We start from the raw sequence: 21,153 nt of genomic DNA on the forward strand, positions 1-21,153 counted from the left end.
ACACTGACCTTGTGTGTGTTTTAAACTGTATTAGTAATGCATGAATAATGGGCAAGGTTGTTTTTTTCTCAATCCAGACTGTGGAGACAGCAGAATGGTGGAAATGCCCTTTAAAGTACATAACTGTTTGTAATTATAACTCGTTTTTAAATAAATGCAAGTTTACCTCCCTTCAAAGTGAACCTTTTTGACATGTGAAACTGGGATTGCATAAATTGTGCTGGAGAGTAAATAACAATAAAGAAACTGTACATAAAAGTTCGGGCTTCAGAAACTGGTTTTAAGATTATCACATAAACAGTGAAGTTCTTTGATGGCACACAGATATATTAATTTTTAATTTTTCTTTTTTGTATCTTAATTACTGGAAAAGATTTATTGGTTAATTTTAGGGAGGCAAGTGTTTGAAAAGTTTTGCCAAATACCGACTTCTTAAAATGACTGTATGGCATTAAAAAGTTAAGAGGAGAACCAAATTAGATTGAATAATTGTTGAGTCATGTGGATCAATCTAACTGCATAGCATGGCTGTTAGACTGATTGCTCAAATTACATTGCCTGGGGTCCTGTACTTGCTTGGCTGTCTTCTCAGATCTTAACGAGGTTCTGGGAATTTCTCTTTCTGACAAAGTTCGCTTTGTATTTTCCCCCTCCCCCTTCCAACCCAGGATGCTTCATCTACAGACATCAGAAAAGCATATCGTAAGCTCTCACTGACCTTACATCCAGACAAGAATAAAGATGAGAATGCAGAGACTCAGTTCAGACAAGTAAGTGAACTGCAATTTTACTTATGTATAAACATACAGTGACAAGTGTATTAACTACGTGCTTGTATTAACTTATATGGAGGATTTTTTATTTGAACATAAAATACTCTAAATATATCATATTTAGATTTTTGTTTTTAATGGAATACTATTTTATCAACATTTTATGTCATTTAGAGTTTCTTAGTTGTTGGAGAGTGACAGTTGTCATAATTTTCTTGTCTAGATTATGTTCTTACTCTTAAAATATTTTTAAGTTAAACTATTACTTTTACACCTTTCACAAAAATTTATTTTGATATCAAGCAGTTTTTAAACTTCTAAGGTGCTTTCAAAAACATAAAATGTTACTTATAATTGGATTTTTACTGTTTATTGCATAGGTGGGCATATGGGGTTTTCTGCATGTGCTTTTTAGAGCATTCATCCTCCTATATTTCTTACTGTTGAAAATATGTTTATTTTTACATCAATGCTTCTGTTTTAGTTGGTGGCCATTTATGAAGTCTTAAAGGATGATGAGAGAAGGCAGAGGTGAGTACTCATTTGTGCTTTGAATTTTGATGGGCAAGTTTCATGCTATAGCTTTTAAAAGGAAAGAAAAAAGTCCTGTTTAGGTTAAGTTTTATTTGTTTATTCCAAGAAATGCATTGTTTTATTTACATTCTTGTAAGTAGAGCAGAGCTCTTTCTTTTGAACCTATTCCCTAGACTGATTCACTACCTATAGTCTAGGAATATGAGTCATAAAGTTAGCAAGTTTTGCTTCACTAGAAAAGACTTTTAAAGCCAGGCTTGGTGGTGCATGCCTTACCTAGCACTTGGGAGACAGAGGCAGGTTGATCTCTATGAGTTCAAGGCCAGCCTGGTCTACAAAAGGAGTCCAGACAGCCAGGGCTACACAGAGAAACCCTGTCTCGAACCCCCCCCCCCCAAAAAAAAAAGAAGGGAAAAAAAAAGACTTTTAAACATGGGTCTTTATGCCCTGTGAAAAAAACAGTAGCACTTGATTTCAACCAAATGCCCATTCTTTACAGTATATTAGAAATAGCTCTTATTCATATTTGGTGGACTCATTACCCTCATGCCCCTTCTTAAGTGTTTGAGATTATCATTTTAGTAATCACTTAAATGTACTTATGTTTCTTTGCCCCCAGATAGGTTATAAATTGTTAGACTTGCACGTTTTGCCTTCTATCCTAAGTTTGCTACAGTGATTTTGTGTTTGGTAACCTTAGGGTAGAGGCTGCCCCTCACTCAGGCCTCTCTCTGTTTTTTTTAAAAGAGCAGTTATTTCTTTAAGTGTTTCTCTACCATTCAATATTGCTCTGTTGAGAATTCTCAGAGTAGCTCTGTACCCCGTTTTTTAATTTGATTATTTGGTTTGCTGGTGTCTAATTTCTTGAGTTCTTTATGTGTTTTAGATATTAGCTTTCTATTGGATGTAGGGTTGGTGAACCAAGGACTATGCATAGAGAGGACCTAGACCCCCCTGGTCAGATGTAGCCGATTGGCAGTTCAGTCTTCATGTGAGTTTCTCAGTAAGGGGAGCAGGGCTAGTCTCTGACATGAACTCGATTGCCTCCTCTTTGATCACTTGCCCCTGATGATACAGCCTTGCCAGGCCACAGAGGAAGAGGATCTAGGCAGTCTGATGGGAAGTCTGTGGGCAGATGGCAGAGGAGAACTCCCCCTTTCATTTGACAAGGGGAAGAGAGAAGGAGGGTGGGACTGGGAGGAGTTGAGAAAGGAGACTTCAATCAGGATATATAATGAGTAAATTGTAAAAAATAAAAAAAAAAAGTGCAGTAGTATATATGCTTGCGTAGTGGCTTATAGTGCCAGCCACTTACAGAGGCCTTCCTTGTGCTGTAGAATATGTGGAATGGAGGTCCAGTTGTGAGATGTTTGGAGATTTTTAAATTAGACTCTTGGTAAGAAACACATTTTAAATTGTCCTTTAAGACATATACCACTAAACAAAAGTTTTACAAAAAATCATTGCAGGTGAAATAAACTGTTTTTGTTTGTTTGTTTTATTCAGAACTTGTTAGTCTTTAAAAGAAAACAAGCAATAACAGTGCTGCTGGAGTCCAACAGGTTGCTTTCATGAGACCATAGTGGACAACACTGGAAAATAGTCAGTGTTGTTTTAAACAGAACAATTCATTGAGACCTAAGCCAAAGTAGACCTAAGTATCTGATTTCTTTATGTGGCTAACACAGTCTAAAGTTTTCTTCAGATACGTGGCCTGGAATAATTCTATGTCCTAAAATGTTAGCTGCCCTTCCTGGTTCTTAACTGTTTAATTTGAATATCCCACTTGATCAGGTTGTAAAGTAAGGGATTTAGATACTGTCTTGAAGCTCCTTGCTTTATAGCAAGAACTGACTGGCATTGATCCAGGTATTCCTATAGTTTAGGTAACCTGTTGAAAGAAGCTTTGGTTACTCTGTACATTTATTCTAGTAGAGCTCCTTTAGTGAACTGCTAGTTTTATTTCACACATCAAGAACGTGTTATAAAGATAGATTGCTTTATTTTGCCAATATCTTTGCCATCAAATTTTGTCTTTTTTGCTGGTTGTTATCTACGAGTCAGTAAATTTTATGGTAGCTTCTTTTAATTACTAAAGCTTTTTCTGTCTTTTCACAGCAAATCACTTCTTACCTATTCATTGTCTCTGTGTTAGCATAGACTCATCTGACACAATCTCTTTAGGAATAATTCCCTCTACATTTTGTGTTAGCAGGAAAAAACAAAACAAACCAACCAACCTTTCTGGTAGTTTGTTTTTTTTAACAGAACTGGACCTGACAGTTAACAAAAACATCTGTAGTATTTATACCCCTTGAGGCACAAGTAACTCTTTGGTAACTGGTTTTCCTTGAGGCAAAAGTCTTAACTAATCAAACTGAGAATCACTTATCTAAAGCTTGTGCCTGAGGCCAGGTGACCTGTGAGTATTTAGACATATAGGAGAAAGACATGTTTGCAGATCTTTGTAGTAAAGACTCTTAATTCCTAAAAAAGAAAGAGTAGTCAGCTGCATCTTCTAAAACTCCATCTCATACTACTCTCACAAAATACATTTTGTTGGCACAATTTTATATCATAAATGTTCATTGAGCAAGTGCTTTAAGATTATAACCTAGGCATGTACAGTTTAAAAATTATCATAAAATGTTTCCTGTTTATTCTCCAGATATAATTATACTTTTATGAAATTTGATGAATTGTTTGGTGGGAAAGGGATAGCAATGCAGTGAATAAGTTAACAAATGGCATAGCTTTTTTTCTGTCAGAAACTGACATTTTGTTTTGTAATGGCCTCATTTAGGTATAAATTGCCTATCATGAAAATCACCCTCTGTAAGTGTATAATCCAGTGACATGTAATAACGTACAGAGGTGAACATACTGTCTTCACAACCTAGTCTTTAAACAGTTTTATCCTCAAAAAAAAAAAAAAAAAGGTATCCCGAGCCCATTCATAGGTAATTCCTACTAGAGTTTCAGGCCTACACAACCACAGATCTGTTCACTGTGTTTATCAGTGTCTTTCTATTCATGACACAGAAATCTAGTCCTTTGCAACAGGCTCCTCTCTCTTAGCATAATGTTTTTGAAGTTTATTCATACTACATTACACTCTAATACTTCATTCTTGTTTACTACTGAATACTATTCGATTATGAGGATTTTTTGCTTATCATTCATCATCTGATGGTCCTGTGGCTTATAATACTTTGTGTTGAAGGTGCTATGAATATTGGCATAAAAGTATTCGTTACAGACATGAGTTTCATTTTTTAGGTAGATTGCTAGAAAAACATTTGAAAACTTTAATTTCCCCATTCCTCAAAGGCATAGATTATAGCATAGCAAAAAATTAACAGATTTCCCTGGTGAGTGTAAGGATTCATAGCCCAGAGTTCTTCCCTGAACTCCATAGCAGATTTACTCATTGGAAGACTAGCAGCCTATATGACCCAGCACAGACTTCTACACAAGATCCCAAAGTTCTGACGTAAACTTATGAAAACTACTTATTGTGCATTAGATCATACTTAGATAATATTCACATGCACACTTTTAAGTTTATTATAAATTTTAATTTTGACTAGTATTTTTCCTTCTTTCCCTTTTTTTCTTCCTTCCTTCCTCCCTCCCTTTCTTTCCTTTTTTTTTTTTTTTTTTTTTTTTTTTTTGAGACAGTGCCTCTCTATGTAGCCTAGGCTGCCCTTGAACTCACATAAATCTTCATTCCTCTGCCTACTGAGTGCTGGGGTTAAAGGTGTGTGCCCCAACACACACACACACACATGAGATTAGTTAATTTAGTGTTGTTTCTCATTTATATCATTTCTGTACAACTGATTTTTACTGGAAGGTTTAAAATCTGACCTAAATGGAAATTATTATTTTTAAGATAAAAAAATTAATACTGTATGATAGGAAATTTAGTGTTGACAAATGCTAGAATTATTTATTCATAGTTTACTACTCAGATTTTCATTTTTTCTAATTCACCATTTTTGTTGTTCTTTTAAATTAATATAAATGTTTTCTGCTGGTAATTTAAGATTATTTTAAATTTGTTTTCCAGTACTGCTAGCCAGCAGGTGTGTGATGAATTGCAATTCTAGTGTGGAACTCACTAACAATTGAGCAAGTGTTATTTTATGTTTATCATGTGTATTTAAGAAAATACACATGAAGCAAATGTGCATTGGGCCATATGTTAGATATGTGGAATTGATCAATTAGTGCTTTACATTTCAAGAAGATCCCTTTATAATTCCATGTCAGTTTTTATTTGTGTGTGTTAGTGATTTTTTTTATCTTCTAACTTGTAACACATTTATGCATTTGTACATTTTTTTCTTTTTGTAATTTATATTTTATAATTTATTCACTTTATTTGTACATTCTTAATCTGGGTCATACGCAGATTTAAGAATAGCTTCTATCCATCTTACTTACAGAGCATTTAAGCAGTATGTATTTAAATATAGAAAAACATAGTAGAGTGATGTAAATTTTGTTTTGTCAGCATATTTTTTCTTAAATAACTGTGTATATTTTAGGAAGTATATTTGTCTTCTTAGTGTCCCATCAGAAAGTAGTAATTTATCTTTTAGTAACATATGTTTTTAAAAGCGAGCTCTAATAGAAGCCATCTTTTCTTCAAATGTCCAGTTGTGTGAGCCATAATATTCACTGGGGTAGAATCAAGAGATCATGACCACATGCTTAATTCCCCGACACTGTTCTTCACAGTGGCAGGCACAGCCCAGTGGCTATCTGCTGCTTCCCATGTTCTGTTCATTTGAATTTGGTTGTATACTAAATACAGTTTGTGTGTGATAGAAAAAATAGAAGCTTTCCCAAGTGATGGTGATGAAATATTTGATAGAAGAGCCTTAGTTACAAGTGTAACTATATTTTCTTCCAATACAGTTCAGACGTAAAGCAGCTTTGATAATTGTATAAATGCTAATAAAACATCAACTCCACATCCTCAAATACTTGTTTTGATAACCATACCTTTCAGAAGTTATTTCAGTGGAGGTATTTCTGAAAAATAACGATTTTTTAATTTGCCTTTATTTTTCTCAAGAAATCTGATATAGAACCGAGTTCAGACTAAATGTTGGGGGGGGGGGCTAGGAGAAGATGAGGGAGGGGCCTAAATTGGGATATAAAGTGAATAAATTATTAAAAATAAAGTTAAATTAAAAATAATGTTGGATCTAATGCTCGCTGAACCTTATTTGAGTGCTGTGATTTTATGATACACTGACATCTTTTTGCATGGCTCTAAATTAGCCAGTTTGTAAAAGAAAGATTTAAATTCTAAAGACAGAGATCTAAAGACAGGAAGTCATAATGTTATATCTTGAAGTTAATACTTAAGGAATTCTCTGAAAAAAGAGACTATTTAACATCAAATTTTGTCTGGCCTTGCCACCACAAAACCATAGTGTAACTTGACTTTTGTAAATAACCTTTTCTTTTAGTACTTGGATACTCTGATCTAGTAACAGTAATAATTAAAGTTGATCCAAAAGTCAGATTTTTAAAGATTGGCTAAAAAAATTATACTTTACATTAATAACTAGTGTTTTTCTATCAAAAAAAAGTTTTGTATACTAAACCCTCTGCTCTTTATATTTTTAGCCTCTCCAAGGTATCAATTTAATAACTATCAAAGTGGCTACTGCAGTTGTTGCATTTAAATTGATTTACATGTCAAGACTGGCAGTTTAGCAGCTGCGCTATTATTCCTAGATCGGTCAATTTACTTGAGAAAAACCTACTACTGAGCTCTACTGACCTGCCTGACAATATAGGTCCTATTTCTATTCCTGTAATTAGGCCTGCGACTAACTCAGAATATTTTTAATTAAAATATTTTGGTCAATGTGTTGCACCAAATTAGGCCTTTCAGTGGAGGTTTAATTCTGGAAATAGTGTGATTGGAATATTTAATGAGTCGTGTTCAATTAAGATTAACAGGTTGTGTGTATTGTGCACACAATGCGCGTGATCATTCTGGGTTTCACAATCACAGCTTATTTTTAATCTTAAAAATGTTTGCTCAAAAGCTGACAGATGAATTTAAATTCACTTGAATTCTTATTTTTAAACAATTCTTTTAGCCTAATAGTACGAAGCGTGATGACGTAAACCTACTACAAGGAGAACTGTTATGTCTCCGTGGTCTTCCCTTCCAGCAAAAGCCACACATGAGGAAATTGCTACTTAAGTGTTTACAGATAAGCAGTTTTATGGTGAACGCCGATATACATTTGTTGTTTCACGTCCTTCTCTAACTTGACATCTTTTTGTGCTTAAAGGAGCATGACATTGGCAAAATCTTAATGCACTTGTTTTATTTATGTCATTAAGAAGCTTTAGTAAAATAATATATGTAGATATTTCAACATTCAACTACCATTATCATGAGGGTAAAAATAAAAGTGTGGAGCAGAAAAATGTATCCTGAGTTCTATTCAATTAATGTATAATTCATTCAAATAATATGTCATTCAGATAGCTCTGATTTTATTTTATTTTTTTCCTTCATGAAAGCCTCCCATGTTTTGTTGCTGATTCTGTGGTAGAGGATTTTCTGCAGACTGTAGACAGGTATGGCATGTCAGTCCAGGAGTCAGATGACTGGGTGCTGTAAACTGTGAAATCTGATGTTTATTGTATCACTTCTTTGGTCCTTCCTGAAGACTGGTTATTACTGAAGCTATGTAATCATGCTTTGACTTACTAGGGACCGTGATGCAAACTACGTGGTTGTTATATCTCTGAGAGAAGTTTTATTCTTTTTGTTTTTAAATATAGGTGCAAATGAAGTTTTTCTTTAGCTTTGCTTTGTTTTTGCTTTATCTGAAATTCTCTGTGAAGAACTGTTATATTTGCTGCCACAGGTATGATGATATTCTGATCAATGGACTTCCTGATTGGCGACAGCCTGTATTCTACTATAGGCGAGTGAGAAAAATGAGCAATGCTGAGCTGGCATTACTCTTGTTCATTATTCTCACAGTGGGTCATTATGCCGTGGTTTGGTCAATCTACCTGGAAAAACAACTGGTAAGTATTGGTGATAAATCAAATGGCCCAACCTCCTTTATTTTATATAGAATTTTAGACAGTTATTTCTCAAGAGGTGGAAATTTCTATTTTTCTACATGTTCTCTATATTCTAATAGTTGTGTTGTCACTACTTACTGCTTGATTTATTTTTATGTCAAGAAAAACCCATGATTTAAAAAAAATTTTTCTTTTAAAAAAAATACAGCATTTGAGTTGTAATAAAACTTTGTAAAATAGAACTATATCCTACTAAGTAGAACTTTTTAATGTAATTACTTGAGAAATTTTTGTCACAGGCTTCATGTATAATGTGTTTACTTTAAAAACAAAATGAAATTTAAAGTGTATATGTTATAACTTAATGGATCAGTTTGTTAAAGGATTTATTATACTTTCTCAGGCTAATAATATGCTATGGACTTTATATATTATACAAAATCAAACCTTTATAAATGTTCATGAATTTACTATTTTTAGTGTGGCTCTATTAAAGGTGCATGGATAATAGAAAGTAAGTTGAATGCTTTTTTTTCCTTAGAAAACTTTGATTGCCATGGAGATACACAAGACTGACAATGCTGAATTTCATGTGTCTTAAAGGTCGGATACCATGGCAACAGTTATTGTGAAAGATTGATGATTTTCCTTGATCATGTTGGACCCTTACATACGTTTGCATAAATGTTCTTCTAGTGTTTTCTTTTTACAAAAGAATATAGCATGTGAAGTAATCACATTAAAGACAAACAGTTACTGTTCTTTTCACTGTAAGGATGAACTGCTTGGTAGAAAAAAGAGAGAGAGAAAGAAGAAGACGGGAAGCAAGAGTGTGGATGCAGCAAAGCTTGGTGCTTCTGAAAAGAATGAAAGGTAGGAGTGCACAAATAATATGTAACTTAATATGGTTCCATTGCATGCATATGCTTACTTCATTATGCTGGCACATCTGCCTTAGCGTTATAGACACAGATGAGCCATAATTTATAAGATGAATTCGAAGCTTAAGCAAAATTCTTAAAAGTTTTCTCTTTTTCATAAACTGTTGCTATATATCTAAATACTAGCCTCTCAATGTCTTTTAGTTTGTAAGTTTTGTACTGAACTTATGAAACAAATGCTACTAGAATAATCTGTCTCTCCTTAGAACTGAGAGTATGTAGAGAGGAGATGAACAGTAAGCAGAGCCATTTTGCTTGTCTTCTGCTTTGATGACATAAATGAGTAATGCTTCCAACTATAGATGTCATTAATTTTTATGCCTTGGTTTGTTTATGCTGTCATCTTGGTAGTTACTTGTCAGCACTTAGGAACACTCCGATGATGGCTTGTGGTAGAAGCTAAAGTAATCATAAGGTTTTAGAATTCATTTTGTACAAGTGATGAAAGCCCAGGTTAAATGGGGAGAGGTTTAGATTTTTTTAATTTCTTAATTAAGATCTCATACATGCATATAATATATTTTGAGCAAATGCAGCTCTAGCCCCTCCCCTCCAATTAGGTTTTTTAACCTTTATAACTTGATTAGAAACCTCATTTCCCAAAATTTTATAGGTTAGATTCTTGTACTTTTTATCTACATCATATTTGTAACCACTGCATTTCATAGTAAGACTAAGGATTAGTGATAACTGTCTTAAGTATGTTATTGAAATCTTTATTTATTGTTTAATTTAAATTGACATTCATAAAACATTTCATAATTTCTTAAAATTTTTGTTTCTCAACTTTGTCTATTGTTCTGATTTGTTGCTTGGGTTTCTCCCCACTTTTAGATTGCTAATAAAACCACAATGGCATGATCTGCTTCCATGCAAACTGGGAATTTGGTTTTGCCTTACACTAAAAGCATTGCCTCATCTAATCCAGGTAAAATGCTCTTCTTTCATAGAATGTTAGATACCATGCTTTCATTTTTAATTATTCATGAAATAATTTATGACCATGACTGCTTTTTGAATGCCGATATATAGTACATGCTTCATAATACTGACTGAATAAGGTAACCCTAACTTCGAATTGTTCTAAGATTATTTAGGTACCTAGTCCTTCAGTTATCTCTTATTTTGCTTATTGAAGTCCAAGGCAATGGAAAAAGGAAATTTTATAAAAACAGTAACAGTTTAATCTGCTTTTACCCTTAAAGGAAAAACTACTAAAAGTAACAGTTTGATTAACTGATCTATTCTTTTAATGGCATTTAAACATATTAAAAAGAAAAATCTTTACATGAACATTTACACAAAAATGCACTTTAATTTCCCTTTTATTTTCAACTTCAAGGAGAGTGGGAACATTATTTTTTTCCTACCAGTAATCAGAGATTTTGTTTCAGGTTAGTTCTCATCAAAAAATAAAATAGGAGGACATATATATGGATATTTTACTTTTTTCTTTGTATTTAGAACACCAGTCATATTTTATAAAATTATATTTTTGCTAATTTTAGTTATTATACCCAGCTTGAAATTTGGGAAAGTGTTCAAATGTTTTAGACTATGTCTGTAACAGTTAATAAAAGAGAGGAAAATTGTATTTACCAAAGTGTATATTTATGAGAACATATGACAAATAATGTTTCCATGCAAAATTTTGCATTAAAAAAACTTTTTTACAACTTTAGAGTCTTTGCAATAGGTAATCTAGAGTATAAATGAGAAGTATGATTATGTATACCATGTGGCACTTTAATCTTAATTACTTCAGATATAATTTAATCTGTGATATTTGAAATAAGTTGTATTTGGTAGAATTAACCTTTTTAATTAGCAGGTAACATAATTTGCCAAACTAGAAGTAAAATATGCTGATTTAGATTTATAATTTACTTTAAATTATATGCTTCTAGTATTTATAATTAACATTAAACACTTGTTTTTACCTTATTATAAAGTTTTACAAAGAAGCAACCTTTCTGTCTCCCTAGACAGTCTGCATGTCTTAACTCTTAATCAGTTTGAGTTTTAAAGTTTTAACTTTTGAGTATGGTTTTATTTGCTTTTCAGTTTTCACTGAGGCATTAGCCTTCTAGACCTGTAAAAGCCTAAGTTTTGCATTTTGCACTAATCTTTTCTTACTGATACGTTTTCTATGAAAAACTTGATATTTTAAAATTTTTTGAGGAACTTACAATTAGTTTTTCTGGCTGTGACTAGCAATATAATTATTGTGATCATGAAAGTGCTTTATATGACGAACATTAGCGCCTTGGGGATGGCTCATGTGGTAAAAGCTGAGTAAGCCGTTCCTTCCCTGGATTCATGTCACGGTGAAGGGAGAGAACCAGCCGCACATAGTTATCCTGTGGCCTTCACACATGCATCATGGCACAAGTATGCTTGTGCGTGCACACGCTCAATGTTTCTGGGAAGAAGAAAATATTAGCTGAAAGACATGAGGAAAGCTGTTCTGAGTACTTGCTTTTAGAATTATATTATGGTCTGACTTCTTGTTTTTCATCTGTTGTGATGTTTGAATTAGTTTATCATCCATAAAATTGAACAGTGTTGATTACACATGCCTATTGACAACACTGGGATACCTCTGTGAGATGTTTTTAAATAAGGTACTGTGAAATTCAGAAGTAGCCATTTTAACTTTAAGAAACATAGACCAATAGTTGGCACAGTACTCAGAAAAAATCCATACTAACAACTTACAAAAATTATGTATATACATACACACACATATATATAAAATCTCAATTTTAGGCATGTTCTTTATACTTACTACTCGATAATATATATTTCTTATTTAACATTTACATAGGAATTGACTCATCAATGGTCATTGTCCTCTTTTGTATATAAACCATACCAATAGTCATGCTTTTATAGGAGGCGTATTTTTATCTTGATTTTTTTTTTTTTTTTAAGAAGAACTGAAAGCTGGGCCCTTGTCCCTTTAGTCTTTCATGTCTAGATGTAGCCTTTCTCATATTGAACATTCCTAAGCATTAAACTTGTTTTTATAGAAACAGTGCTGATAGCCTGCTTATATTTTATCTTTCTTACACGATATTTTTGAATCATATACTGTTATACCAAATGTGACTGGTACAGATATAAGCACTTACAAAAATCCTTATGAATAAGTTAGCTAAGTAGTTAACAGTAGAGAGAACTTTTCTTCTCTGAAACCTGTGAATTTCCTGAAAATTTAATTAGACGTGAGCTGCAAAATATATGAATGCAGGGAGATTTAGCGGCTTCCAGCAAGCGAACTTCACACAGGCAGAATCTATACCAACCTGTTGTCATAACAACTTCTCTCTCCAACTTCCCTCCCAATCATCTTCTAGATAATAATTCCTTTAAAATTGCCCAGCAGAATTTGGAATAGTGTTATTTTGCTCAGATTTTGCTTCTAAGTTCGCTTATTAGTTAGCATCAGACATTCCTAGGGGGACTTAATATATTGCCTGGTTTGTTGGTCTAAATTCTTTTTTCTCTTGCCCCTTCCCTGAAATCTAAATGAAAATAATTATATAAACATTTGATATATAAATTTTCTTTTGGTCATTTGTTGAAAATTAAGCAATTCAATTCAACAAAAATATGTTAAACATACATAAAAACGAGGCATGACAAGGAACACTGGCAATGGATATGTCTGGGGTTTACCAGTTAGATATAGCACATGAGTACAGGTACTAGATAATTGGTTATTTAAGCTAAATATCTAATATCCAATGATGCCTACAGTTGTTCAGAGATGTAAGTTGTTTGTATTTAGTATGACAAGGAAAACTCAAGAGGTACCACTTAACGTAGAAGTGGCCACTTTGTACTATGTTTTTCAAAGACAATTTCATAGATAGAGCACTTTCCACAAAGCCATACTGTGTTAAGGCTGAGGAAAAGATTCAACCACTTTTCTAAAAAGACGATATCATATTGCTATCAAAGACTATATTACAAATCTCTAGATTTAGGCATATCTATTTAGCAAATTATTTTTTACCAAATAAATCTTACATGACAAATCTGAAAAGAATATTTAAACAGGATTAACTAATTGACAAGGAAGAACAAATACAAAGCATGACTCTATGAGTGAGTTGGAGAACTTGACAAAGTATGTTTAGATAAGTAAAAAGATCAGCAAAGTACATAGAATATGAACTAGAAGGAACTAGTTCAAAAGAGGGTTTTTATGCTTTGATGCTCTAATTTAACAGTAATATTGAAGAACTTCCACACCTTGCTACTAGCTTACTATTTCCATGATAGTTTTTTTTAACTTTTATTAATTACACTTTATTCATTTTGTATCCCCCCATAAGCCCCTCACTCCTCCCCTCCCAGACCCACCCTCCCTCCCTTTCTGCATGCATGCCCCTCCCCAAGTCCACTGATAGGGGAGGTCCTCCTCTCCTTCTTTCTGATCTTAGTCTATCAGTTCTTATCAGAAGTGGCTGCATTGTCAGGGTTCTAGGTTATCTCCATGAATAGTCCTTGGTTGGAGTATGAGTCTCTGGGAAGTTCCCTGTGTTCAAATTATCTTGTTCTGTTGCTCTCCTTGTGGAGTTCCTGTCCTCTCCAGCTCGTACTATTTTCCCTTCTTACATAAAATTCCATTCACTCTGCCCGTCAGTTGGCCATCAGGCTCTTTGACAGTCTGCAGGGCAGAGGCTTTCAGAGGCCCTCTGTGGCAGGTTCTGAGGTTGTTTCCTGTTTTCTTCTGGCTTTCAGAGGCCCTCTGTAGCAAGTTCCTAGGTTGTTTCCTGTTTTCTTTTTCTTCTGATGTCCATCCTCTTTGCCTTTCAGGATGGGGATTGAACATTTTAGTTAGGGTCCTCTCTTTTGCTTAGTTTGTTTAGAGGTACAGATTTTAGTGGGTTTATTCTATGTTGTATGTTTATATGAGTGAGAATATACCATGTGTGTCTTTTTGCTTCTGGGACAACTCATTCAGGATGATCCTTTCCAGGTCCCACCATTTACCTGCAAATTTCATGATTTCCTTATTTTTCATTGCTGAGTAATACTCCATTGTATAGATATACCACAGTTTCTGCATCCATTCTTTAGTTGAGGGTCATCTGGGCTGTTTCCACCTTCTGGCTATTACAAATAAAGCTGCTACAAACATGGTTGAGCAAATGTCCTTTTTGTGTACTTGAGCCTCTTTTGGGTATATGCCTAGGAGTGGTATGGCTAGATCTTGAGGAAGCGCTATTCCTAGTTGTCTGAGAAAGCGCCAGATTGATTTCCAGAGTGGTTGTACCAGTTTACATTCCCACCAGCAGTGGAGAAGGGTTCCCCTTTCTCCACAACCTCTCCAGCATGTGTTGTCCCTTGAGTTTTTGATCTTGGCCATTCTGATGGGTGTAAGGTGAAATCTCATGATTGTTTTGATTTGCATTTCCCTAATGGCTAATGAGGTTGAGCATTTCTTTAAGTGCTTCTCTGCCATTCGATATTCCTCTACAGAGAATTCTCTCTTTAGCTCTGTTCCCCATTTTTTAAGTGGATTACTTGGTTTGCTGCTTTTCAGCTTCTTTAGTTCTTTATATATACTGGATATGAGTCCTCAGTCAGATAAAGGGTTGGTGATGATTCTTTTCCAATCTGTAGGCAGTCGCTTTGTTTGGATGATGGTGTCCTTTGCTTTATAGAAGCTTTTCAATTTCATGAGGTCCCATTTATTTATTGATCAGGTAACCTTCACTTTGATGTGGTTCTGGTACCCCGGGAAGGCAGAAAGCTTATTTCCAGGAAATTGCTCCATACTTAACAAGTCTTGCTTTACTGTAATCACATTAATAACAATAATCTTTGCTGTAGAGTACACCTGTTTTCAACCTGCTATAATGCTGATATTCTATAAATCAGCAGTTTCCGTCATGATTGATAATCACAAAGTATAGTGATGCCATTGTCCAAAATTGTTATCAAAAATCTGTCTAGTATTATTGAAAAATAAAACATTAACAAGTATAAAAAGTAAAGGGTGATTTAAAATACTATTAAAAAAGAATGTTTTTCCCTGGGAATTATTCGGGCCTTTGATGGAAATAAAATGAGCAGAACATTCAGCATTTTTTTAAGTTAAGTTAAGTTTTGTTTTTTTTTTTTTGTGTGTGTGTGTGTTTTGTTTTGTTTTGTTTTTTCTTTTCAGCTCTCTGTATTTTACCTTAGTTAAATTGTACAGGAAACTTTTTTTTTATTAATTACACTTTATTCATTTTGATTCCCCCATTAGCTCCTCCCCTCCCATTCCCCTTTCTGCATGCATGCCCCTCCCCAAGTCCACTGATAGGGGAGGTTTTCCTCTCCTATCTTATCTTAGTCTATCAGTTCTCATCAAAAGTGCCTGCATTGTCCTCTTCTGTGGCCTGGTAAGGATGCTCCCCCCTCAGGGGGAGGTTATCAAAGAGCAGGCCAATCAGATTATGTCAGAGGCAGTCCCTTTTTCCATTACTAGGTAACCCACTTGGACACTGAACTGCCATGGGCTACATCTGTGAAGGGATTCTAGGTTTTCTCCATGAATAGACCTTGGTTGGAGTATGAGTCTCTGGGAAGTTCCCTGTGTTCAAATTTTCTTGTTCTGTTGCTCTCCTTGTGGAGTTCCTGTCCTCTCAGCTCTTGCTATTTCCCACTTCTTACATAAAATTCCATTCACTCTGCCCAACAGTTGGCCATCAGGCTCAGCACCTGCTTTGATAGTCTGCAGGACAGAGGCTTTCAGAGGCCCTCTGTGGTAGGTTCCTATTTTGTTTCCTTTTTTCTTCTTCTGGCTTTCAGAGGTCCTCTGTAGCAGGTTCCTAGGTTGTTTCCTGTTTTCTTCTTCTTCTGATGTCCATCCTCTTTGCCTTTCAGGGGGGATTGAACATTTTAGTTAGGGTCCTCTCTCTTGCTTAGTTTCTTTAGATGCACAGATTTTAGTGGGTTTGTCCTATGTTGTTTGTCTATATGAGTGAGTATATACCGTGTGTGTCTTTTTGCTTCTGGGACAACTCACTCAGGACGATCATTTCCAGGTCCCACCATTTACCTGCAAATTTCATGATTTCCTTATTTTTTATTGCTGAGTAATATTCCATTATATAGATGTACCACAGTTTCTGAATCCATTCTACAGTTGAGGGGCATCTGGGCTGTTTCCAGCTTCTGGCTATTACAAATAAAGCTGCTACAAACATGGTTGAACAAATGTCCTTATTGTGTACTTGAGCCTCTTTTGGATATATGCCTAGGAGTGGTATGGCTGGATATTGAGGAAGCGCTATTCCTACTTGTCTGAGAAAGTGCCAGATTAATTTCCAGAGTGGTTGTACAAGTTTACATTCCCACCAGCACAGGAGAAGGGTTCTTCTTTCTCCACAACCTCTCCAGCATGTGTTGTCATTTGAGTTTTTGATCTTGGCCATTCTCATGGGTATAAGTTGAAATCTCAGGGTTGTTTTGATTTGCATTTCCCTAATGGCTAATGAGGTTGGGCATTTCTTTAAGTGCTTCTCTGCCATTCAATAGTCCTCTATTGAGAATTCTCTGTTTAGGTCTGTTCACCATTTTTTAAGTGGATTACTTGGTTTGCTGCTTTTCAGCTTGTTTAGTTCTTTATATATATTGGATATGAGTCCTCTGTCAGATAAAGGGTTGGTGAAGATTATTTCCCAATCTGTAGGCAGTTGCTTTGTTTTGATGACGGTGTCCTTTGCTTTGCAGAAGCTTTTCAGTTTCATGAGGTCCCATTTATTGATTGTTGCTCTTAGAGCCTGTGCTGTTGGTGTTCTGTTCAGGAAGTTTTCTCCTGTACCAATGAGTTCTAGGGTATTCCCCACTTTTTTTTTCTAGCCGATTTAATGTGTCTGGTTTTATGTTGAGGTCTTTGATCCACTTGGACTTCAGTTTTGTGCAGGGTGATAAGTATGGATCTATTTTCATTTTTTTACATGTAGACATCCAGTTGGACCAGCACCATTTGTTGAAGATGCTATCTTTTTTCCATTGTATGGTTCTGGCATCTTAATCAAAGATCAGATGTCCATAGTGTGTGGGTTTATTTCTGGGTCCTCTGTTCAGTTCCATTGATCCACCATTCTGTTTCTATGCCAGTACCATGCAGTTTTTAAACAGTTGCTCTATAGTACAACTTAAGATCAGGGATGGAGATACCTCCGGAAGATCTTTTATTGTAAAGGATTGTTTTAGCAATTCTGGGTTTCTTATTATTCCATATGAAGGTGAGAATTTTTCTTTCCAAGTCTGTAAAGAATTGTGTTGGTAATTTGATTGGAATTGCATTGAATCTGTAGATTGCTTTTGGTAAGATGGCCATTTTTACTATGTTAATCCTGCCAAGCCATGAGCATGGGAAATCTTTCCATCTTCTCATTTCTTCTTCTAATTCTTTCTTCAGAGACTTGAATTTTTTTTCATACAAGTCTTTGACTTGCTTGGTTAGGGTTACACCAAGGTACTTTATGTCATTTGTGGCTATTGTGAAGGGTGTTGTTTCTCTAATTTCTTTCTCAGCTCTTTTGTCTTTTGTGTACAGGAGGGCTACTGATTTTTTTGAGTTAATTTTGTATCCGGCCACTTTCCTGAAGGTGTTTATCAGCTGTAGGAGTTCCCTGGTAGAGTTTTTGGGGTTACTCATGTATACGATCATATCATCTGCAAATAGTGATAATTTGACTTCTTCCTTTCCCATCTGTATCCCCTTGATCTCCTTCAACTGTCTTATTGCTCTAGCAAGGACTTCCAGCACTATGTTGAAGAGATATGGAGAGAGTGGGCAGCCTTGTCTTGTCCCTGATTTCAGTGGGATTGCTTTAAGTTTCTCTCCGTTCAGTTTGATGTTGGCTATAGGCTTGCTGTATATCGCCTTTACTATGTTTAGATATGTGCCTTGTATCCCTGATCTCGCCAATACTTTAAACATGAATGGATGTTGGATTTTGTCAAATGCTTTTTCAGCATCTAGGGAGATTATCATGTGGTTTTTTCTTTCAGTTTGTTAATATGGTGGATCACATTGATGGATTTCCGTATATTGAACCACCCTTGCATACCTGGGATGAAGCCTACTTGGTCATAGTGGATAATATCTTTGATGTGTTCTTGGATTCGGTTTGCAAGTATTTTGATAAGTATTTTTGCATCAATGTTCATAAGGGAGATTGGCCTGAAATTCACTTTCTTTGTTGAGTCTTTGTGAGGTTTAGGTACCAAGGTGACTGTGGCTTCATAGAATGAGTTTGGCAATGTCCCTTCTGTTTCTCTTTTGTGGAATAGTTTGAAGAGAATTGGAGTTAGCTCTTCTTTGAAGGTCTGGTAGAATTCTGCGCTGAAGCCATCTGGTCTTGGGCTTTTTTTGGATGGGAGACTTTTGATGACTGCTTCTATTTCTTTGGGGGATATAGGACTATTTAATTGATTTACCTGGTCCTGATTCAGCTTTGGTAAGTCAAATCGATTAAGAAAATTGTCCATTTCATTTAGGTTTTCATATTTTGTGGCATATAGACTTTTGAAGTCCTTTTGATTGTTTGGATTTCCTCGGTGTCTGTAGTTATGTCCCCCTTTTCATTTCTGATTTTGTTGATTTGGGTGGTGTCTCTCTGCCTTTTAGTTAGCTTGGCTAAGGGTTTGTCGATCTTGTTAATATTCTCAAAGAACCAGCTCTTGGTTTCATTGATTCTTTGAATTGTTTTATTTGTTTCTAATTGATTGATTTCAGCCCTGAGTTTGATTATTTCCAGCCGTCTACTCCTTTTTGGTGTGTCTGCTTCTTCTTTTTCTAGGGTTTTTAAGTGGGCCATTAAGTTGCTTGAATGAGCTGTCTCGAATTTCTTCTTGAAGGCACTTAGTGCTATGAACTTTCCTCTTAGCACTGCTTTCATTGTGTCCCACAAGTTTGGGTATGTTGTGTCTTCATTTTCATTGATTTCTAGAAAGACTTTAATTTCTTTCTTTATTTCTTCCCTGACCCAGCTGTCATTTAGAAGCAAGTTGTTCAGTTTCCATGTGTGTGTAGGCTTTTTGCTATTTCTGTTATTGTTGCAGTCCAGCTTTATTCCATGGTTATCAGACAAGATACAAGGGATTATTTCAATCTTCTTGTTTCTGTTGAGGCTTGCTTTGTGACCAACTATATGGTCTATTTTGGAGAAGGTTCCATGAGTTGCTGAGAAGAAGGTAAATTCTTTTGTGTTTGGGTGTAAAGTTCTGTAAATGCCTGTGAGGTCCATTTGATTCATGACCTCTGTCAGAGATATTGTTTCTTTGTTTAATTTCTGTTTTTTTGACCTGTCCTTTGTTGAGAGTGGGGTGTTGAAGTCTCCCACTGTTAATGTGTGGGGATCTATATGTGGTTTAAATTTTATCAATGTTTCTTTTACAAATGTGGGTGCTCTTGTATTTGGGGCATAGATGTTCAGGATTGTGATGTCTTCTTGGTGGAATTTTTTCTTGATGAGTATGAAGTGTCCTTCCCATCTCTTTTGATTAATTTTGGTTGAAAGTCTATTTTATCAGATATTAGAATATTAGAATTTCCTGCTTGTTTCTTGGGTCCATTTGCTTGGAAAGTTGTCTTCCAACCTTTTACCCTCAGGTAATGTCTATCTTTGTGCCTTAGGTGTGTTTCTTGTATGCAACAGATTGCTGGGTTTTGTTTACGTATCCATTCTGTTAATCTGTGTCTTTTTACTGGAGAGTTGAGTCCATTGATGTTGAGAGAGATTAATGACCAGTGGCTGTTAGATCCTTTGATTTTGATGTTGGCTGTGGTCATAAGGTTGTGTGCTTGGTTGCTTTTTGTTTTACTGTAGTAAGGTTAATTATTTCCTGTGTTTTCTTGACAGAAGCTAATTTTCTTGGGTTGTATTTTTTCTTCCAGTGTCTTCTGTAATGCTGGATTTGTGTGTAGGTATTGTTGAAATTAGTTTTTGTCATTGAATATCTTGTTTTCTCCGTCTATGAGGACTGAGAGTTTTGCAGGGTATAGTAGCCTGGGCTGACATCTGTGTTCTCTTAGGGTCTGCATGATATCTGTCCAGGCCCTTCTGGCTTTCATAGTCTCTGTTGAAAAGTCAGGTGTGATTCTAATGGGTTTGCCATTATATGTTACTTGGCCTTTTTCCCTTGCAGCTTTTAGTATTTTTTCTTTGTTCTGTGTACTTACTGTTTTGATTATTATGTGGCGGGAGGATTTTCTTTTCTGGTCAAATTTGTTGGGTGTTCTGTAGGCCTCATGTATTCTTATTGGCTTCTCCTTTAACTTGGGGAAATTTTCTTCAATGATTTTGTTGAAAATATTTTCTGGGCCTTGGAGAAGGCAGTCTTCGTTTTCCTCTATACCTATTATTCTTAGGTTTTGTCTTTTCATATTGTCTTGGATTTCTTGGACGGTGTCAGGAATTTTTTGGATTTAACATTTTCTTTGACAGATACATCGATTTCTTCCATTGTATCTTCTACACCTGCGATTCTTTATTCCATCTCTTGTAGTGTGTTGGTTATGCTTACCTCTGTAGTTCCTGTTTTCTTCCCTAAATTCTTCCTCTCCATTATTTCCTCCATTTGTGTTTTCTTTAATTTTTCCAGTTGTATCTTCAGGTCTTTAGTTGTTTTGTTTACTTCCTTCACCTGTCTGATTGTATTTTCCTCTTTTTCTTTCAGTTCCTTCAACTCTGTTTCTTTTATTTGTTTCAGTGATTTAATTATTTCCTCTCTGAAGGCGGCAAACTGTTTGGCTGCATCTTCCCGTATTTCTTCACAGATGGCCATAATCTGCTTGTCTTTAACTTCCTCCA

At 35.2% G+C, this 21,153-nt stretch overlaps 1 protein-coding gene across 1 annotated transcript in view; it reads left to right on the plus strand.

Moving 5' to 3' along the window:
- Positions 1–21,153, plus strand: part of Dnajc1 (DnaJ heat shock protein family (Hsp40) member C1) — a 183,139-nt gene that overhangs the window by 77,896 nt on the left and 84,090 nt on the right. The window contains exons 2-6 of the mRNA XM_055593862.1: positions 669–770; positions 1,258–1,304; positions 8,219–8,384; positions 9,160–9,257; positions 10,160–10,253. Coding sequence (XP_055449837.1) covers positions 669–770; positions 1,258–1,304; positions 8,219–8,384; positions 9,160–9,257; positions 10,160–10,253 — 507 coding nt within the window. The remainder of the gene's footprint in view (positions 1–668; positions 771–1,257; positions 1,305–8,218; positions 8,385–9,159; positions 9,258–10,159; positions 10,254–21,153) is intronic.

Source organism: Psammomys obesus, unplaced genomic scaffold (genome assembly GCF_907164565.1).
Source record: "Psammomys obesus unplaced genomic scaffold, mPsaObe1.curated_primary_1811, whole genome shotgun sequence".
In the NCBI taxonomy this organism is placed as follows: Eukaryota; Metazoa; Chordata; class Mammalia; order Rodentia; family Muridae; genus Psammomys; species Psammomys obesus.